This window comes from Protomyctophum parallelum, assembly GCF_964188405.1.
Source record: "Protomyctophum parallelum genome assembly, chromosome: 12".
Lineage (NCBI taxonomy): Eukaryota > Metazoa > Chordata > Actinopteri > Myctophiformes > Myctophidae > Protomyctophum > Protomyctophum parallelum.
Window position 1 is genome coordinate 37,289,741 of NC_139712.1, and position 22,575 is coordinate 37,312,315.

Sequence of the window (22,575 nt, forward strand, 5' to 3'; positions counted from 1 at the left end):
CTATAAATGCAGCTCATGACATGACATGGCAATTTGACAGCAAAGTTAAATGTTCTGTATCAAATGTTGGGAAATGTAGGAGTATAGCATACTCTTAACAGGTGAACATTCTCCAAAAATGTATTAACATTTGGCGAAAATGGATTAACATTCAGCAAACATTCCACAATAAATCTAATCTTCAAGCTCACAATGCACCTCATAATGTTCTATTATATAATCTGCTATTGAGGAATTTGAGGTAAAGGTACAAAGGGTTTAAGGGGTTAAATATTCTTGATTATTTCATAGCAATATGGCTGGCATAGTGTTAAAATAAGACATTTTTAGTGGGACTAATTTAAACCAAATATTTTGGAAAAATGACTTGCTTTGTTGGACATTAAATATACTCCATGTCCTAGACTTGTTATAGCTTTAGTCTGAAGTTTATAAAAAAATCATACGCTATTATAGGCTTTGGCATATCACAGTATTCCCTCGTGATCCCATTCAAATGTGCTTTGCAGTCTCAGAAAAGTCCCGCCTTTTTCTTCAAGTCGTTCTGCCTCCACCTTGGCAGGCGTTGGAAATCTGAGCGGTTTGTACCCAGCAGGTTCTGAAAGTCCACATCAGAGAGGTGGTCCTGGAAACATGAGAGAGAGGGAATGGTCATAGCCTGAGCCCTACAGGCCACTCATTGCTATTACTGCTGCACACTCAGGATCTTTCTACACAAATGCCTTTTACAGTAAATCAGTAGTTCTAAATCTAATACATTTTAAGGTATTTCAGAAATGTTAAAAAATAGCAGATGTACATCATGTACTGCAAGCTTGTAGGTATATCTGCTAGCAAACGCAAAAATCTAAAATGACACGGATGCTTTCCCGGTTTTAATGGGTAATAGCAACAACACTGGCTGTAAAATGGACTTTAACGCTTCTATCTGAAAGGATATTGTGCCAGGGACCCCCATATAAAAGAAGAAATGTGTTCAAAATGTTAAAACCCATAAAAATAAAAATAATAGCAGAACCACAAGCTCACAACATGTCCCACACATTTCTTGTGTGCTGGCTATTCATTCATTCCCTGTAATTAATCACAATGAAACAACAATAAAATCTGCACACCAGACTGCTGCTCCCACCGTGGGTTTAATTTATTGGCGGTAACGTTTCGAGCCAGGAGGCTCTTCCTCAGACCAATACCTTTTTCATGAATCACAATGACGCTCCACAAGTGTAGCCTACCTACAGTATATATCTCATACTATCGATGTTGCGATAGATCCACCACATGCTCACCTCTCTCCGGGTGGGCTCCACTCCTCGGGGCAGCTCGGCGGGAGTCTTGTCGACAAGGAGCTCCGGGGACAGGAAGCCGCCGGCCTTGTAGCCTCCTGCTGCTGAGGAGGAGGGCGGCGGGGTTCCGGCGGGTGCCGGGGAAAGAGGGGCGTCCTCCGGCGGCGAGGGGGGAAAGGCACCTCCTCCAGCTGAGAGAGACGGCAGCCCGTCGTCACTTGAGGGGGACACGGTGACAGCCGGGCTGGGCTGGGCTCTCTGGGTGGCTGGGCTTGAAGGACTAGAAGGCCTGGGGGACGTGTCCCCCACTCCGTGGAGCCTGTAGGCTGGAGGAGAGCTGAAGGGACCGCCTGGGGCTCTGTAAGCAGCAGCAGGGTTCTGACTCTGTAGGCCAGTGTTGTTCAGGTCCTATCAGTGGTGGGAAAAGTACTCAGATGTTTTACTACAAAACTGCAATACTCCGTTGCAAGTAAAAGTCCGGAATTCAAAATGTACTTGAGTGAAAGTACAAAATATTGGCATCAAAATGTACTTTACTACTCATTATGCAGAATGTCCTGTTTCACAAGTTTTCAAATGTATAAAAATCATTTGAAAATAGTGTATATGGTTGAAGTGGTTAATGTATTTCTTTGTAATAATAATCAAAATCTACAAAGTAGTAACTAAAGTAAAAGTACAATAAAAGTACAATATTTGCATTTGAGAAGATATCTCAAAATTGTACTTTACAGTAAGTAAATGTACTTTACTTTCCACCACTGGGTCCAATACAGGTATATGGCACATGGTGTGAAAACATTCTAACAGGTGCTTGCGTCACATGGGAGATCTTTCATTGGTGCATCACCCAAGTTGCGCCTAAACCCATTTTTAACTTCACAAAGACTATGCCCAGACCTAACCTTAACCCTAAAGGTAACCTCACAAACACTATGCCTAAACATAACCTTAACCCAACCTCACAGAGGTGCCCAAAGTCCAAACCCTAACCTCAAAACCCCATCCCGACCTGGGCAAAACACCGGGAAGAGAGAGTCCGCACGTCACACGAGGAGAAATGAAATGACGGATCATTAAGAAGTAATCTCAAGTCCATAAATTTGTGAATTATTGTTTGTTTCATTAGTGACTCATTAGTACTTGGATTGGTGTTAGGGATTAGAGTTAGTCAATCACTTACTACAGTGATCTGTGACAGAGACGATGCATCGCTCAGCTTTTCTTTCATCTCCTCATAGGAGTTGCCTCCCTGTTGAGAAGATAAAAGTCAAGCCACATGTCATGTCATTAGTAAATCAACAGTGACCCCATACAATAAAAAAACATTTATGTGCAATTATCAGCATCTTGCAGTCTTCAAAACCATGTGAGATGCCCCGTTTATGGAGCAAAAATTGCCTCAAAACTATATGCAAATACTGTATGTAAATAGATTTGCACTCTTCCATTTTGATTTGTGAATGTGTGAATAGATTAGCACACACTTGCATTTTGATTTGTGAATGTGTAAATAGATTTGCACACTTTGCAGACCGATTAGATGAAAGTATTCATAGGATTCTCGTATTGTGCTTTCTAGCATTATGACAAATTTACATGATCACAGGCTTTACAGGCTCGTTTACCCAGATCCCCAATTGGTTGCTATAACAGAATACCATGAATAGTATTTGATTTGATTAATATTTGAAGTGTGCCTCAAGCCCTTAACATGTGGCATTGGGTGGAAACTGGAAAGTGCTCACTTGTAGTACTCAGATGAGATTGTTTTTGATTCAATGGTTCTCAAATGGTTTTGCACTGGCCCCAAATGTTGTTTGCCAGAGATTCATACATTAAATTAACTATGAACTATAACGTGATATTGCTACATGTTACAATGCTTTTCCAACAATGATTAGAGGAACAATGTTATTTTTTTTTCTTTTTGGCCACTGACCTCCACCTTAAAATATTGTGTGTCTATATGAGAAGATTTTTATTTTAAAAGAAAAATGTAAATGATAGATTTTTAAAAATAGCATACCTACAGTACAAACTTGCAAGGCATCGCAACGTGATGCGTTGTGACCTTGTAGATCTTCTATTTTTGAAAAGCCCGAAGGAAGCATATAAAATAGGGTTCAAATGGTTAAACTTTATTATGATTTTCTTCCGGGGACCCCCTAGGCTAGAACCTCAAGTAACCCCTTGGGGGTCTCTAGCTGGGCCCCACTTTGAGAAGCACATGCTGTGACTGACTCACGCTCCACTTATGAGGGTCCCATGCGTTGAACCAGCCCGTGAAGGTGTACGGCTCGTAGCCTTGTTTGACGGTGATGATGGGCGTGTCGGGGTCGCGGCCCGCCGGGTGAGTCCTCAGGTACTCCAGTGCACTGTTGCTCGCCTCCTTGGTCTCAAGTTCGTTCGCTGAGCGGCCCATCCACAGGAAGATCTGCGGGGGGAAATGTTTTACCACAATTTACAATTTAGGCATTTAGCAGATGCTCTTAATCCAGAGCGATTTGCAGTAAGCAGGGTAAACACGAGGTAGGCCACTAATACGTATCAAATGCATAGAGTATCATAGGTAAACCAAGAACCTATCAACAGCCTAAACAATATCAAAACAATCTATAGACTCAGGGTATGCGTGTGACATCATCATCATACCCGGAAGTTATGCGCGAATGGCAAAAAAACAACTTTTCTGGCAGCCCATTTCAGATTTCAGATTTCAGATTTCAGATTTTTTTTCTGTTGTACATCCAGTATGTACAACAGAAAAGTCCTATCTGATTGCATTAAACGACATTAAACACTTTACCACTCGATCTGCCATTCATTTTATGCATGCGCATTCCCTCTATAATCTGTACATTGAAACCATACAACCTATAGGATGCCAAGTCTACAAAATGAACCTGGCATCTATCCACATATTAGGCTATGTACCATCTACCTATTTGTCTGCCAACCTCCCCCGCTTATGACCCTTTGACCTCTCACCTCCTCCCAGGTGTCCAGCAGCATGACATCGTCCTCGTCCAGGTCAGACTGAGCAAAGTCATCCACCTCTGTCATCCTGAAGCGGCCCGTCTGATTGGAGCATTCAAACAGCCTGGGACTGTGAGGAGGCTCCTCCTTCTGCAGCCTGATATGATGAGCCAGAGGATGTCAACGTGTGTAACATGTGTGTGTTTCACCTTTGTCCGATAGATGATAGTTTACTATGTACAAGTAAGACGTGCGAACGCGGGAGGCGAACGCAGATCTTGAATTGCAATAACAACACACATAAACACACGTTAGACAGCTATGTGTGGTACACACACAAGCGCTGTTGTGGCAGTCTGAAGCACTGTTGTGGCAGTCTGACACAGGCACACACGCATACACACGTTAGACAGCTAACTGCGCACACGTTAGACAGCTAAGCGTGGCTGTTCTGCCTGGCTTCCATAGTAACTGCGCCCTCTGGTGGCGGGTGGTGTCACACCGTGACACACAAACAGACCAACAGGCGACATGATGTGTCTGGCTTCCATAGTTAGGGCTCAATGCATTCGCAATGAAAAAAGGAAAACGACATGCACATCCCCGACCTGAACTTGGGCAGCTAGGTGGCATACTGATGGCTCCAATGCGACAGATGCTTTATAGCACCACAAAAAAAAAGCTGTGACGTTTCAAGCTCAATGCTCTTTACAACGCTTTGTAAGCTTGTAGATCTGCTATTTTGAAAACTGACATTCTGCATGAATACATAATGAATTTGATGGCCTACTTGCCAAGCGCTTGCACTGTTACTCTAGGGAATTTTGAAAACATACTGCATGAGTGTAATTGTTTTTAAACTTTTTCCACCACTGCGTGTGTGTGTGTGTACCTCTTGTCGCTCGCGTAGGGGGCCTTGCCTTCCAGGGCGACCCAGAACTCTGCAGGTTCCTGGCCCTCCATCACCACCTGCTTATCCTGCTTGGAGAGCACCTCAGACATCACCTTACCCATCACCCTCTCATCTCCACTGCAGCCCTACACACACACACACACACACACACACACACACACACACACACACACACACACACACACACACACACACACACACACACACACACACACACACACACACACACACACACACACACACACTCTTACTTGCTACCACCTTAATGAGGATGTCGAAAGCTATTCTTCATAATTGAATGACACATTTTTCCCCGGCAGTGACGGCAGTGACCCTCCCTCACGGTTCTTTGAGGGGTACCAAATAGACTGTTTGGTTCCATTCGTACACTCCCTGAGTTATGGGAGAGTCCTTGAAATGGCAAAGTTTGATTTACAGTAGATGTGACAGTAAACAGAGAGTCAGTGAGAGAGAGGGGGAGGGTGACATACATCCATACATCCAAGAGTCTTAGGTCAGCCCTAGCCGCCGTGGGGAAGGACTATAGTCTGATTTATGTGCTCTCTTACCAGGTGTGTGCATGCTTTGATAAATGACAGCAACTTGTATTCATGATGTTACACAAGCGCGTATAAAACATACCTTTCCATACCACAGGTAGCACAGGCGGTCGGTCTTCAACAGGAACACATCGTTGGTATTGAGAGAGGAAGCTCTAGCTTGTACCTCGGTGGCTTTGGTGTTGATCTCACTGGTTCCTCTCACTTGGAACAGTCGTGGACCGCTGTCAGGGATGACCACCCCAGGTCTGCCCGTACCTCCCTGGAAGCAAGCCAATGCACACTTTACTGGAGGCAGAACACAATCCAAGTACAAATACATGCATACTTATAATCAACACTATGAATTTACTGCTGAACTTGTGCTTCATTATAATATAATGAAGCATGAAGCAATATTATTGTCTAACAATTCTGTTAAAGCCAATCAATCAATCACGAGAAGAAATTATTATCACTCCAAATACACAAGCACAGTAGACATCGACGGTACTCGTTACAATTTGAATTAGAATGTCTATAGGGCCACAAATATATTGTGCCAATGACACATCTCACCTCAAATATAATGAGCTTGCCCTGAAATATGGCCAGAAAATGGCGAGGCTCCTTTCCCATGATCACCCGGACCTGGACAGGAGCTCCGTTGTACTTGTTATCAACGTTGACGGCCTGGTAAGCACATGCTGTGATCTCATCCTGAGTGGCATGGCGTCCCTATGTCACAGTAAAGCCACAGTAAAGACTGATATAAGCTGATACATCCAGTCGTCGACAGCAGAGCTTTAAAGCGAAGATGACATTTAAACATCGTTCAAGTATTTGGGATCAACCCACCTGCCACATGTACAGTATGTATTGCGGCCGGTTTGATCTCTGATACGTGTACAGCACCAAGTAGCAGTCTCCGCCGTAGAACTGTCCATAGGTGCTAGGGTTTACTGCGCTCAGCTCCACGTTCTCAATCCTCCACACCTGGCACGAGATAGGTGACAGAACATTATATCTCTGTTTGTGAGTGCAGGGAAAACGTGTTAGGGGTGGGTCAGGACGATCGCTGTCTAGGGTAGGGAGTGTAACCAAAAAATTTATGTAAGTGTAACAACAGCTGAATAAAAATGGGAGGAAAGGGAGGAAAGAAAGAAAAACAATAACTAAACCTACCTAGTACCTACCTAAACTAATTAAACATGAGAAAACTAATGGAATTGGATAAAACAAACACAAATACTAAACAGTAAACACCCCTACAGTATGTACCTTTTCTGCACACAAATCTGAACGCAGACAGACACTAGATTCTGGATATCGTTGCTGTCGGGCAGAAACCTCCTATATCCATATTCTAACATTTTGTGGTTTTTTTCTCGTACCAGCTTTATTGTCACATCACAGGTTTACAGAAGTAAAAAATATATATATTTTTTTGTTATGAGATCTATGGACGTTAGTTAAGGTGCGAGAAAAACACACAAAAATGAAGTCGTACATGGGATTGTTATAGATGGGATCATCTATAACATGCCCCATAGGTTTCATGATCAAGTTTTCATGGTATGTGCGTTTGTTCGCGGACCTGAACCTCTCCAGAAGCATCGTCCACCATGCGCTGCTGTGCAGCCAGTTCAGGACGTGCATGGAGCTCCATCACATCGAACTTCACCTGGTCCACCTTGGCTGCAGGGAGCACGACGGCAATTACCAAGTGTAATAGCATGCAAAAGTCAAACTCAATCACACCTGGGTAAACAGTGCTTGCAAATCATTCTTTGTGCTCTGTGTCATGGTGTTTGTTTTAACCTGCTTAGTGTACCGGATGGGTGGGGTTTGCCACATAAGACATTGCACTGAGTGCCAAGACGTTAAAGACACGTAGGCTACCACAGGAAAAGTATGTGAAACACTATTTGGAGGGGAACTTTGTCGATATTTAACGTGGTCATTCCATTGTGAGAATGTGAAAATCTGACAACCCTGGGTTTCTCAGGGTTTGCATGTTTTATGTCGGCTGGCTTACATTTCCTTTTTGTTCTGTTTATTAATTTTTTGTTTTTTACAAATAGAAGTAAATTCAGAAATAAAAACATGGCTTACATTTTCTTGACAGCAGGATTCACATTATGTACACATGATGTTCCCCTTTACAGTGCTTTTGTCTGACTTACAATCTGAGAACTGAACCATACGGTACTGTACAGTAGAGTACGGTCCCTATTGTTTGAAAATACTACCAGATTCAACTCTGAATCAAACATGTTTTAAATGTCTAATTACTGAGAATAATAGGAGGACTTTTACCTATATTTCCAACACTGTAAGCACTGCCCAGGCCCTGCGTTTGGTCTTTCTCTTTCCAGGACTTGAACAGGTGCTTAAACATGGCTGACTCTCCTCCTTCACTCATAACCTCCACGTTGGTGTTGGACGGGTAATTCTTGGCCTTGATAAAGCCCTTGAAGAAAATGAACGATGGCGTGGGGAAGGTGGGCATGTAAAATATTAAACAATGCCCATGAAAACGGGCATGGTTTACGGTATTAAATAAACAAATAAAAAATAAAAAATGAACTTGGAACACACTTTGAGGAGCAAAATGTACCTATAATAAAAATTATGCGATATATTTCTGCTTTACAGTCATGCTACTCACCACAGCCCTGCTCAGGGCAGACCTTCGTTCATCCTTAGAGGCCAGCTTGCCCTTCCAGACCAGCACACTGGAACCTCCTTGGTCAACTATGTAACAGTCCTGCCAGAGAGGGAACCGTGGGAGGAAACAAATCGTTGATGGAATGATTACGAATGTATTCATAGTACATTTTCCCATTATTGTTTTCTGCAAATAACCGGCACCAGAAAATTGCCAAGCCTTAATAATCCTCTCAAGCCTTAATAATCCTCTCGAGGACTGATAATGATGCATCTTTTTTATTTAGCTAGAAGGTTAATATTAATGGGACCATACAAAGCATTATACTAGTTCTTTTTCAGCGTTTCTAGTGTGTGAGTGCTGATTCATGGTGGGTGAGTGCTCCTCATTCACATCCCTGCCCAGATACATTCTGGAAATATTCTAGTCACAAGCATGCTTCTTTAACCCTTTAGGCCAGTGGTTCTCAACCTGTGGGATTTGGGACCACCAGGGGGGTCCCCAGATGATTTTAGGGGGGTGCCCAGATGACAATCCATGTGACAATTTAAGGACTTACAAGACCATTACTGCACCAAAAGTAAAATTCTGAAAATAGACATGCCTCAACTCCTACAATTTGCGGCCTGAAAAGGTTGAGAATGAGAACCACTGCTTTAGTGCTTTAGGCACCACTGCCACTATGAGATGCACATAACAAACGTTATACCTTACTCTGAGAACAATTTGGTGAGTTAAAGTTAAATTCACACTTTGGGAAACAATGAGTTGAACCATATGAGACCTTACCGAGGACTGCAGTAAGTCTTGAGTTAGTGGCTGGGTGGCCACTTCCTGAACCACCAGCTTCCCACTATTATCTGACACACTGATGAGAGAGGACAAAATGGATTACAAAATACAATACAAATACAGTACAGTCCACATTCCAGTGTAAGTTAACTGTAGAGATTTTCTATGTATATGGTATGATTTGGAAAATGGTTGTCAGTAATGTCAAGTATACTGTGAGTTGTAGGCAATGTAAACATGCCAGCATGCTGATAATGATGATCTTTTTTTTTCTTTTTTTCACTTAATTTGTATTGATGAAAAGACAGAGACAACAAAACGAAAAAAAGACAATACGAAAAAAAGAACAAAAGATCGAGGAAGACAAAAACAAAGACAAGGCTGCATTTTTCATATTACAAGATACATTCATAGAAATCCTCTTGCATTATCTCTAGGCTGTGAGAAGAGATCCCACTTTTTATATAACTTATCCTCTTGTAGTCTAAGTATGAATGTTAGTTTTTCCTCAATAATGTCCATCAACCAACTCGAATACTTGGAGAGAATTTAAATGGAAAGTAATATCTAGATTTTTCAGGACGCCTCAAATAGTGGCCAAAATTTGTCCAAATCACTCGAATAGATGCTGGAGGGGCTGCGGAGCACATATTGGGAATCATACTCATATATTTTGGACATGCCCCAAATTGAGACTATTCTGGAGAGAGGTTTCTGAAGCACTAAGAGAAGTTTTCGGTCAAAACATCCCAGAGGATCCCATAGTAATGTTGTTAGGAATGTTGCCGGAAGGTCTGGAGGGTAGAGCCAAAATATATTTATTGCATGTGCTGCTTACAGCGGCCATCAAATGCATTACAATTAAATGGCTAAAACCAGCCCCACCAACATAATATGTTGGTGGGGCTGGTTTTAGTATGTGGGTGGAAAAAATATGGGACATTTACCAGATGGAACAAATTACATATGCCCTGAGGCTTCAACCAAACATATTTAGTAAAAGGTGGAGTCCTGTACTGCCTCTACTAATGAGGTAGCAAGTTTCGGAATCCCGAGTAACAACTCACCAAATACACTTCTCCCCAGACCTTCCGGTGTACTCATACGCTTTCCTCCATCTCCAGTCATTTCTGTCCTCAATATTGTTCATTTCCCAGTGTTGTTGACGCTCTGTTGCTTTTTCCTCGCCACTTTTTATTTATTTTATTTCCTTGTTTTGTTTTTTTGGTGTGAATACTTGTAAATTCATGTTGTGAAGTTGTTTGTGTATATGAATGTATAATGTAATGTGAAAGTATGAAACAGCTGAGGTTGTGAAAAAAAGAAAAATCAGTTGTAAGAAAAATGTATAGTAATGTATAAGTTGCCCAAACTGAAATAAAAACAAAGTTAAAAAAAATAAAAAAGTCCATCCAATGTTCTTTAGTTGGTGGGTCCTGTTGGTACCAGCGTCGTGTGATCGCTTTCTTACTTGTTGCTAAGAGGATCTTGATTAAATACTTATCATGTATTAGAAACTCTTCAGGGATATTTCCCAGCAATAAAAAGGAACAAGTCTGAGGTACCGTATCTTAAAACACAGAATGGTTTCCAAAGTGGAGTGGATATCCTGCCAGTATTTCTTTATTTTAGGACAAGTCCAGAAGCTGATCTTTTAAAGCAGCACTATGTAGTTTGGGGTATCATCATCAGTGGCCATTTTGTATGCAAATAACATGGCAGCCAACATCTTTGACTTCACTACCCAAGAGTCTCTGCAACCATGTCCAGTGAGGACAGGCTGTAATTGTCCAGTCTTCACTTTAACTGGCAGTTCTGCCTTGGTGCCTTGGCAAATGCCAGGATGAAACTCATTGTCTACCCTATTACATTATAGCACCGTATTAGGCTATAGCAGGGGCCCAACTCAAATATACATGGAAGGATGATTGTTATTGCTTAAACATGTAACTTTATAATTTTGTGGGACATATATAATATGCTATAAAGTTGTTACATGGTTGGTTACATACTGTAGTGCTGCTTTAAGTGTCATTTGACAATGAGTGATGGGGTAAGAGATTGAACTCTTACTGGTAGAGCCTGACGTTGGCGTTTTGAAGCAGGTCTGGTTTATCGTCAGGAATGGCCTCCTTCAGCTGGCCCGTCCTCTGACCCAGCACGGCTCTCAGGATCTTCATCAGCTCCGGAGAGTCTTCCTCATCCCCGCCCTCCACCACTCCGATCTGAGCGCGGCCACCACGCTCCCTGTCTCGGATGTCATGTGCCAACAGCACTGCCTGTGGAGGGAGAAGAGAAGAGAAGAGAAGAGAAGAGAAGAGAAGAGAAGAGAAGAGAAGAGAAGAGAAGAGAAGAGAAGAGAGAAGGAGAAGAGAAGAGAAGAGAAGAGAAGAGAAGAGTAGAGAAGAGAAGAGAAGAGAAGAGAAGAGAAGAGAAGAGAAGAGAAGAGAAGAGAAGAGAAGAGAGAAGAGAAGAGAAGAGAAGAGAAGAGAGGAGAAGAGAAGAGAGGAGAAGAGAAGAGAAGAGAAGAGAAACCCGTGAAAGCATCTATGTCATTTTAGATTTTATAGGTCTATATAGCAAAGTTTTTCAGAAATTTAGATGGTTCTCAAACAAATAGCAGATGTTCAATCTCACAGTACGTCACTTCATGGCTTCATATTGGCTATATAAAATCTGACTTTGATCCTGGACTAAATACCTTGAGTTTCTCCCTCCTGTTACTCTGTGGACCGTTCCACTGTACAATGACCTTTCCCATGTCCAGCAGGAAGATATCACCACCGTTAAAGCTATTCCAAGACACCTCCACCTGCACACGCACACACACACACACACACACACACACACAATATCTGAGGAAATTCACAGCTAGCGCAAGAGATACAAAAACAAATACAACAACACATAACATGTGTGCATTGCCTTGTGAGGTGGTGTAGAGCCTATAATCAACAGACAACAGACAAACAGCATGACTGTACATTCCAGTAATGTACAGTTAATGTACTTTTGCACTTCTGCATAAATTGTTAAAACATTTAGTAATTTTTTAATTGGGAATGGGATATTGCTCCGTGCGTGCGTGCGTGCTTGCGTACCTCTGTGGCCGTCACATGCTTCCGTCCTTTGACGTGCAGCAGCCGCAGAATGTTGTACATGTTGGTCTGGACATGATGGAAACCAGAGGCCACCCCGCCCTTCTTGTAGCTGAGCAGGGAGAGGCCAGGTACACATGTCAGGGTCATCACCCACCCGCCACACATTAAATCAGTGGTGGAAAGTACTTTTTCTCTACTCGAGTACAATTTTGAGGTACTTTTTACGCTACTATTATTTGAAAACTGTAGTTACTAGTTACAAAACCACTTCAGCTAATCTAAACTTTGGCTCTTTGATCTGCTATTTTCAAAAGATATTTTTTTAAATACATTTACTTTTGTACTTTTTCCACCACTGGATTACAATACCAAGCGCCAGACATATTAGGTCACATTTGGATCAGTATCAATTGTAAAACAAGTTAGTTAACTTGTTAATTTGTTTTCTGGTCTTGAAAGTTGAAATTAGTTTTCTGGTCTTGAAAGTTGAATCAACATCATCATCATTTGGCAACAAAGTGGAATTAATATATCGAAAAATGAATGGGATGGGTTTTTCTGGTCAAGACAGATTTTTCTCCTTTTTAACTTTTAGAGTAGCCAATAATGTTTTACCCCAATTTAGTTGTTACGCCAATTGATTCCTCCTCACACACATTTCTGTGTGGTCAGGTCACTGCTGTTGTATCGTACTGACTCACCTGCCAGGGAGGAGCCCCCACCGGGAGGACGTAGGGCCTTTGTCCTACTCCTCCCGCGCAACACTCCCTGCTGGCAGGTGCTGCCCACCCCAGCCCTTATATAAGAGGATTATGCAATGACCAATATCACCGTCCCCGCCCGGCTTCCCTCCCACGGTGGATTCAAACCCATAACCTCTGTGGTAATGGATAGGGATCTCTCCTTTTGAACTTACACAATACCATTTTTGAAGTAGCTCCTGAAACGGGGCGACTCGCTGCCCTGCACCTCTCTGTGCTGGACGGGACTGCCGCCCAAGTACTCATCCAGCTGGGTGACATAGATGGCCGCCGCTCCCTGCTCGTCCTGAGAGGAGCCGTTCCCTATCCAGTAGTGAAGGTCCACCGTCTGGGCTGAGTTCCTGTTCTGGCTTATCTAGAGAGGGACAACATCTCAGCCTTGAATGGGCTCTAATATGCACACAAAATAACTCTTCCTTACTTCCGGGCCCCTTCCCTACTTCCTTCACAGGTGTTACCGACGATACTAATTAAGGCTCTGTTCCATTTAGTGTACAGTGGTTCTCAAACCTTTTCATTTCAAGGACCCCAGCCATAACTCTGAGAGTGTACAACTACATTTATCCCATCACAATTCAAAATGACTCCAATGTTATTAGACATTAGGCCTACCATCATAAACAAATAGCCCAAATATACAGCAAATAATATTAATATAAAAATATAAATATAAAAATGTCTCCAGTGCTGTTGTCTATTTGTGGTGGTGGAGCTATCCATTTGTTTAGTATCAGTGACTGGGGCTTCAATGCGGAAAGTCTATAACATCAGCGTGTTCTCCCCGGGGAAATCAACCAGGACTTTACTCACATAAAGCACGATGTAGCAATCCCCATCAAAGAAGTTGCCAAAGCCTTGGGCTGGAACAGGCACCATCTTCATGTTCTGAATGAAAACAACAACGAGACAATGAAACAACGCCAAGCAATCCAATTAAAGCTAAAAGAGATGATGTGCCACCTATGTGAACCTCCACAACACATGGTGTTCTCATTAGTGTGACCAATTAAAGAGGGCATGCACATTTTGTCACTGCGTGCTTTGCTTTGTTTGTTGACTCACATTGATGGTCCATATCTGCAGGCCTGGCTGTCGCCTGACACTGGCAAAGGCATCTGGAGTTTCATCTGCCATTCTGTTCAGCTGAAACATGCACACAACACAACGCAACACAACGCAACGCAACACAACAACACAACACACACACAAGCATTGTGATAGTTAAAGGACATCTTGGCATCTTTTACTTTCTCTAATAACAACCTCAAACATGAACCTTGGTAGAAAATAAATTAAGTTGTCCTTTGTGAACATTGCTTGTGCACATTATATTCCGGTACGCAAAGTTGTAGGGAGAAAAATATACTATTATACGATTATAAGATAGGCCTATGCAATGTGCATAATTCACACACAGAGGCCTAATAGGAGGCTCTCATTTCTGCACGACTGTCCCTAAATTTTCACATAAACTCACTTTCAAGCACACGAGCACACTCATTTTATACATTACTAACTTCCCTCAAGTCTGAAAAAAGGGGAAATGTTGAATGCTGTAGAATTCTGACAATCACACATCCCCACATTCATCTTCATCACCAGCTATGTGGCTTTTCATCAGAAGCAGATGGCTCAGAGATGACACGTGCACCGCCTCAAAAGACAGGGGAAACTCCTACAGGGACACACCTCTAATCCGGCTAACGAGTGTCAGCATACCACTATACTATAGCAACAAACAAACAAGCTCCGCAATCGGTGGCGCTTAACTGCCTCTTATGTGTCACACGTCAGATACAACTGTGCCGATAAGCAAATCCAGTGTGCCACTCACTGTGCAAACAACACACGCTCAGTGGTGAAACACGGCATGGAAAATAGGCTTGCAACATGATCTGAATGAGAATACAGTTAATCCTGTATGTACTGTATGTTGTACGTTGTATGTATGGGACAATTCCACAATGCACTTTAAGGTCTGTTGAATTTGTGATCAAAGCACTGTGACTAGATTTATGATCGTACTGATCATACGGTCATAAAAGACTAAACAATTTCAGATTAACTAAATAAGACTAAAACTAATTGGTGTTATTCAAAAGACTAAGACTAAATCAGAATTTGCTGTCAAAATTAACACTGCATCACAGTATACAGTAAGTAAGTAGCTAATACATCTGCATTGCAGCCATATGGCAGTTAGGTACCGTAGGCCTATTGCATTGGTTATTAAAGTGGGGTCTGTGAGGAGGGGGGACCCCAGCAAAATGCTGAAAATATCCACTCCACAAGCTTGGCTATTTGAGGTATTTTTGAACATTTCTGCCCATAATGATGATGCCCAAAAGATTAGCCGAATGACAAGGCTATTCAGATCAGAGGTTTCACACTTTCCACCTACAGTATATGCATTGTTGAATGTTACATCTAACAAACAGCTGCTCTTATGGTGTTCCCTGGCACAGACAAATGTTTGAGAACCACCGCTAAAATAATAATAATCTTTATTGTCCCGAAGGATATTCATCTTCACAGGTGTACTGGTCTGTATGATCACGCAGTACATCATTTATATTACAAATGATTTGTCATCGATCATAGAAAATCTAAATGGCTGCCAGAGGTTGATTGATGGAGGTGGTGTGAGGTGAGTGAACTCAGATTGGCTCTACCAGGATGTAAAACCACACCCCGCAGTTTAGTAGCTAACTCCACACACTGGGGATTTGTCAGTGCACTCAGTACTGGCATCCAAAACTATCAGATAAAAGGGTTGACTCAAAGAGCAAATAAAAGCGACAACAGAGAAATCAAATAATTGAGGGCTTGGGCTGACAGGCAAATTATGACTGAGAGAGGGGCGGGGGGGGGGGGGGGGGGGGGGTGAATACAGTACAGTCAATATCACAAATTGAAATGCTACATTACATACCCCAAACTAAGTTGTGAAATATCTTTCAGAGAGCTCCTAGCCTCCTATACCTACTGCAACGAATCCATTCATGGATTTCAACAATCTACTGTCATGTGGCCAGAGAATTGGGCGACTATTAAACATCAATATAAAAAATGACATAACATGCTTTCATTGTCCCATCATGCTGTTAGACACTTTACGTCTCACGTCACGGGTTTGACAGTGCATAACCAAATCAACCTATTGTTGTGTAGCTTATTGAAAAACACAATCAATGCACGACTTAGCTAGGCTGACTAAACTACATAATCTATTTCAGGTTAAAGGGACACTTCACCATTTTTGCAAAAATATATATGTTAATGACGTTTAGAAGCTTTAGAACACTTTCCTGGAGATCTTTATGTGTGTAATATGTGGTTTTAGATATTTTAGATTGTAGCAGTGAGCCTGTTGTCTCTGATGTCATGGACACTGGGCTCACTTCCTTCCTGGACTACATGTTGTCTCAGTAAGACAGCTCTCCCCCTATCCACAAGGAGGAGCAGTGCACCAAAGAATTATGGGAATTGTAGTCCAGGAAGGTAGTGAGACCAGTGTCCATGACATCAGAGACAACAGGCTCACTGCTACAATCTAAAATAACTAAAACCACATATTACACACATAAATACCCCCAGGAAAGTGATCTAAAGCTTCTAAACGTCATTAACATATATTTTTTTGCAAAAAGGGTGAAGTGTCCCTTTAAGGTGAATGGCAGGTGGCAGGAGACGGATTATGATGGCATCTTCTTTGTGACCAAAATGTCAATCATTTTACTTTTGCAAATAAACTGACAAAATGTGGATGTGGATGGGAATGATACATCTCACAAGAGCAATAATAATAAGGCATCAGCAACTTCAAGCAAATAATTTGTGAAGAAATATCAACATTGGACTCTCTCTTCTTTCAACCGACCAGCCATTACTCTGGCAGGAAAGACTGGTTTCACATCACTTTGTCTCTCCACTGACTACACAATGAGCTCCATGAATACAGTAAACGTACCTACATGTATTCTGCTCCAGCTCATAAAGCATGATACAGTAACACTGTAGTAACAAAATACTTATTTTCTATCAATTACACACCATGTGAAGGCTTGAATTCATGGACAGTTTTAGTTTTTGTCGCATTTCTAAAGCCAAAAATTCGATGACCTTGTCATTGGTCAGTAGGAGACTCAGTAGCAGACTGTCGGTCATCATATTATTGGCTTCGGAATGTCACAAAAACCAAATAAATTCAAGTGTGTAATTGATAGAAAGTAAGATATTTTAATATGCAGTGAACATAATATACTGTATATTATTATATAATATATATATATATATGAACATATGATCCTCTAAGAAATACACAAATAAGTGGAATTTGATTACCTCAAATGTAAAGTTATTCACAGTGGCATCATGGATCATCTTACCTTGTGCAAGTTTGCTGTCTGGGATTCTCTTGTAGCCGTGCGTGGATAATGTAATGAGGATAATAAAGAATTGGCTGCTCTTACTATTGCTTGCTCGACTGTGTGTGCTTGTGTGTGTGTGTGTGTGTGTGTGTGTGTGTGTGTGTGTGCGCGTGTGTGTGTGCGCGTGTGTGTGTGTAGTGTGTGGCTGAGGGGGTTGGGTGTATTATTTGACTCTCCACCCAGGTCTAAAAACACACCTGCACTTCCCTCAGTCTCTTTGCTAACAATACCACAAAGTCAGCAACTCTCTCCCACACACACGATTTCCAAAATGACTCAGTCAATAAAGAAACCCTACACCGATTAAGTTCAATACCTCTGAAGCGTGACACACGTTTCTGGGCACATCAAACATTCAGGATCTTAGTGAAAAGCATCTACATTTAATTTCCTGGCCTCAAAACTGTACGAGCCAATTTTAATCCAGGTTATCTCCACGTACAGGTGCATGTGTGCCTGCGTGTGGCTGTGGCTGTGGATGTCAATGAGTAATGTACTGTAATAGACTGATCAGTCTCAACTCATTTTGGCCTATAATTCTTGAACTGTACTGTACAATCAAAAATAATTTCCACCTGGACAGTGGTATAAAGTAAGTAACTACTGTAAGTAGATTTACTCAAGTACTGTAGCCTACTACTGTTCTGTACTGTATCTGTACCAGTTTTTAGTTATTTTTTTACTTTACCTGAGCATTTCCAATTTTCAGTACTACCCTCTCAGAGGCAAATAGCCTATTGTACTTTTATCCACTACAATTTGAAAACTTTAGTTACTACGGTAGTTACTTTGTAGATTTTGTATTTATTTATTTATTATTACAAAACCACTTCAGACCTTTCGGTAATTCGAAAATAGCAGATCTACAGGCGCACAACGTGTCGCTTTATGAACTTGTAGATCTGTGATTTTGCAGTGTTTACTTTTGGTACTATATGTACATTTTCATGCATTTGTACTTTTAATCAATTAGATTTTTGAATTCCTTTAACTTGTAACAGAGTATTTATACATTGCAGTATTGATACCTTTACTTGAAATGTGACTATTTCTTCCCCCACCAACCACTGCCCCTGGATTCCTTGCATTCCCATGATGCAAATCCCTATAATCCACACAACAATTTCCATAAGATTTTCTTCAAACACACATGTTGCAACTACTACATATTTATTTATTTTATCAAAAACTAGCTAACTACTGTACATATTTATTTTATCAAAAACTAGCTAACTAAACACCAGCTGACCTTAGTTTAGACACCTCCAATGGTTCTAGCACCATTTCAAAGGTAGACATAATGAGCCAAAGAACCAATTTTGTTTAGTCTATACAGTCTAGTAACCACAGTTTGGTCATTGTTGTGACAAACAGTAATGTGGAACAAATCCAGACTAATTATGAACAATTATTGTGATATGAATACCCTAGGCATACTTTCCTCAGGCTACTGTAAGTAAAACAGAGTGAATCAGACAGATTTAGCTGAAATCCAATAAATGTATGAAGAATATAATTAAAACACTGTAGGCTATATATTGTAAATAATGCATTATGTGTGAATCATGAATCAATAGCACAAATAGCTCTAATTAATCCTCCGTTAAGATGAGGATTAGAGTAATGCAAATTTAAAATACATTACTCATCAGGTCCTGAGGGGAAAACATCTGATGGGGATCATTAAGTAAAGTGAAACCTTAAGGTTTTGCTCTACTGGTTTATAATGTTTATTTTAGGCAGAGCTGATAAACTATTTGTCTTCATCAACAGACCCATTAGGCTCCCTGTCTCTCTCTCCCTGTTTCATGTCATATACTCTACTGTAATCTGAATAAAGCCCCAAATATATCATTATAAAAACAACAAGCCACTCTGACCTACTTACTTATATGATCACAGTTAAATGGAAAACTCCTAATTGTTCTTACCTTAAGCCAAGGGTTTGCATGTTTGGATTTGATTCCCAAGCTCCTCATCATCATCATCATCAAAGCACGGTCAGCTTAACAATTCAATGCTCCTAAATCCAAGCATATTTCAATTGAAAGTAAAATATTAAGTGTGCAAAGAAAATAACTCCAGAGGGACTTGACCAGCAGGCTCAGCTGTGGATGCAATGGTCAATATATCAGTGTTGCCAGGTCTACTTATTATATGAGACTTTGGGCTTGTTTTTCTGTAAAGCTGCTTATAAATATTGGTAGTTATGTCATCTGGCCTATAGTAGCTTCTTTTCATATTTTGGTTGCTGATTTCTCACAAAATCTGGCAACACCGGTCACTATGCAAGTGGCCTACACTACAGGTTCACATCAATATATGAACAAAGCCTTCCCTCCATGGTTGCACATTAACTAGTTTATAGCAAAATTATTAATTCACTTGAACATTGTCAGAGAACTCTCAGCATTACATTGAGAATGTCCAAAGTCCATTTTGTTCTGCACCAACATAAACACATACTTTGAACAATAGTATGTGTCTGAGATATTTGATAAAATATCTCAGACAATGCCAATCAATGATTCTTTCAGGATTGTCTTTGCCTTGATCTTCAGAAGTTCACTCAAAGCCTCACTGTAAAAACAAATTAATGAATAAAATGTAATTTTATTAACCAGTAAGACGCCCGAGGCCGAGGTCGCGTGCATGCATCCGCCTCATTGACGGCAGACTGCTGGGCGAGCGCTGGCGCTTTGGCATGGGGGGGTCAGATCAACAGGGAATGAATTCTGTGCTGGCCATAAAAGGAGCATGTCTTGCCGGCTGCCGGGCATAGCTGCCCTAATAACTTTGGGGCCGATATAAGTCGAATAAGAAGGATGGATTGGATGGGGAAGGATCAACATAATGGAATGTCAGAACAGGGTTTGAGGTCAGATGTAGAGTTGCTGGCCAATAGTGAGGGCATCAGGGATCTCCATATATGGGCTTAACTGCGACAGCAGGTCACATTTTCTATGACATCAGGGTCTCCACATCTCCATCCCTGATGATGTCACGCGACCTGGGCACCATACGTATATGTTGGTCGAGATTCAATTCATCCAAATGGTAAAACATTCAGTACTTGAGCAGGAAAGTGGGTTAAGGAAAGTTACATAGTGCTGCTTTAAGTAATAATAATCTGAATGTATTTAAGATAAATCCCTTTAAATCTGCAGGTCAGCTGATACAGTAGATATTATTACAAGGTACAGGCAGCAGTGTGCAAACTTGCAACTTTAATAACGTTATACAGTACGATTTCAACAGCATTCTTTACAGTTCACCCAACGCCCTTTCCCCAATAAATATAATTTCATCTAATCTATGCTAATCATTATAGAGTTTCCATACCTTTTTTTTGGAGGGGGGGAGACGACATTGATACCATTATAAGGATATTTGATGATATAAGGAGGCCAAATCGTCCTGAATAAAGTGTACGTTTTCAATGTATCAAATTGTTATTAATTTACAGCCATTGTACAAAGGATGTCATGTGGAGCCATTAGATGCTTCAGTAAATGTCATCATTTTATATTAATTGAACTCAAAGGCAAAAGCAAGGAGTTCTCAGGTTACAGCAAGCTACTTCGATTAATAGTTATACATGGCAATTATCCTCTTCGATTCCCTTTGCTTAAGTGGCAAATTTAAACTATACTTCTGGAGTTTCGAGTAAATATGCAGCATAAACACATCTACCCCATTACCAACAAAACAAAATATACACAGTAATGAAGGCACTTCATCCTGTAAGATAAGGTAAATCACAGTTGTTTTGAATGAACGGTTAGCGAGAAAAGACAGCCTGCATAGCACAGATAAACATAAGGTTTCCGACTATTGCCGGCCACCTCACACTCCAAAAACTCTGTTTTTGTTGTTGTGTATATTATTTATTTTTTTGGTAACTAAAAATATTACATGACAGGATAGTTAAACCCCCTCTCTTTCGTAGAAAAATGTTGTATATGTATAAACATATAGTATTTACATACAGTAATACAATAGAATCTCTTGCTAGTGGGAGAACGAAGACCTGTACCTGGACAATGAACAACATCTGTGGACATGTGTCGTCATCCAGTGGTTCTCAAAGTTGGGGTCCTCAGGGTTCCTTGATGGGGTTCCAAATGGACACTTACAGGTCTGTAACTCCGAGCGTGAGAGTTTGCTCTCTGAGCGTGTAGAAAAACTCCTGCACACTGTATTCACATGCAAAACAAAACAAAAAATTGAAAAAAGAAAATGAATCCTTTTTTCTTTTCTTTTTTAACATATGAAGAAAGTGTACAGGAGATTTTCTTTCAGTATGTTGCGGTTCCTCTTTTGGTCTTCTCCTATGCACCTGTCACCTTTGTAGGTGTGCAAAAGACTTGCTTTTTATTATTTTGTGTGTACAAATGGAACCAAATCGACCCATAAGGGTCCATTTGGTTCCATTTGTCCTTGAAATAATTAAAACAAAGATTGAGAACCACATATTCCATAGTCCATACAAGTATACTCTCTTAATTAGGATCCGTGTAAGCCCAACGTTCTCCGTCTTTCCTGCTGGCGGTCTCTGTGGTCAACTCCCGTTGGAGAGTTGGAGGGCAGGGCCGCGGGCCAGGGGCCCTATTGTGGGCCAGGGCCAGCTTAGGTGGACCAGGAGCCAGGTAGCAGACAGTGCCTGGCTAGAGGTAGTGTCTGCTACCTGGCCCTTAGAGTCTGTAATCCATTGATAATGTCCTCCTCCGTACTGAGACCCTCAAACAGTGGGATCAAGTCCAGCAGCTCAGTGTCTGTCATGTCGTCAAACCACGACTGTACCGGGACCTGTGGAGGGAGAGAATTGGTCAGCTCAAGTTAACAGAGCTGTTACTGTATGTGCTAGGGATCCATCCATGCATATAATTCTATATAGATATTATTTTGTCCTTAGAGAAGTACCCTGTTTGACTCTGAGGAAGACGGTAGATACAAACCAAAACGTCAGTCACGCCTGCAAAAATAATGAATACATGCAGACCAGTCGAGTGCTCCAGTATTTTATTTGGGTGGTCTCTCCTGAAGTGCCCAAGGTGTTATTCTCTCTGAAGAGGAGTGCTTCTTTTTGTTCTTTTAAAGACC

At 41.3% G+C, this 22,575-nt stretch overlaps 2 protein-coding genes across 5 annotated transcripts in view; both read right to left on the reverse strand.

Annotated features, from left to right (window-relative positions):
- Positions 1-168: 168 nt before the first annotated feature.
- On the reverse strand, positions 169-21,580 carry vill (villin-like). Of its 3 annotated transcripts, XM_083778436.1 has the most exons (21): positions 21,509-21,580; positions 19,404-19,495; positions 14,105-14,185; positions 13,853-13,927; positions 13,198-13,397; positions 12,282-12,390; positions 11,882-11,992; positions 11,254-11,459; positions 9,178-9,256; positions 8,389-8,487; positions 8,037-8,190; positions 7,315-7,415; positions 6,576-6,713; positions 6,297-6,455; positions 5,821-6,000; positions 5,158-5,303; positions 4,278-4,422; positions 3,535-3,723; positions 2,470-2,538; positions 1,290-1,694; positions 169-625 (listed from the first exon to the last, which is right to left on the reverse strand). In XM_083778436.1, the coding sequence occupies exons 2-21, from the start codon at positions 19,461-19,463 to the stop codon at positions 512-514; spliced, it is 2,820 nt and encodes a 939-aa protein (XP_083634562.1). In that variant the 5' UTR covers positions 19,464-19,495; positions 21,509-21,580; the 3' UTR covers positions 169-511. The 3 variants fall into 3 exon arrangements, with proteins under 3 accessions (XP_083634562.1, XP_083634564.1, XP_083634563.1); XM_083778438.1 differs by lacking the exon at positions 2,470-2,538; XM_083778437.1 differs by lacking the exons at positions 19,404-19,495; positions 21,509-21,580 and adding an exon at positions 17,431-17,541.
- Positions 20,647-22,575, reverse strand: part of ctdspla (CTD (carboxy-terminal domain, RNA polymerase II, polypeptide A) small phosphatase-like a) — a 43,155-nt gene continuing 41,226 nt past the window's right edge. Inside the window, exon 7 of one of the 2 annotated variants that reach the window (XM_083778444.1) lies at positions 20,647-22,281. In XM_083778444.1, coding sequence (XP_083634570.1) covers positions 22,156-22,281 — 126 coding nt within the window. In that variant the 3' untranslated portion in view covers positions 20,647-22,155. The remainder of the gene's footprint in view (positions 22,282-22,575) is intronic. The other variant, XM_083778443.1, reaches the window with a different exon arrangement.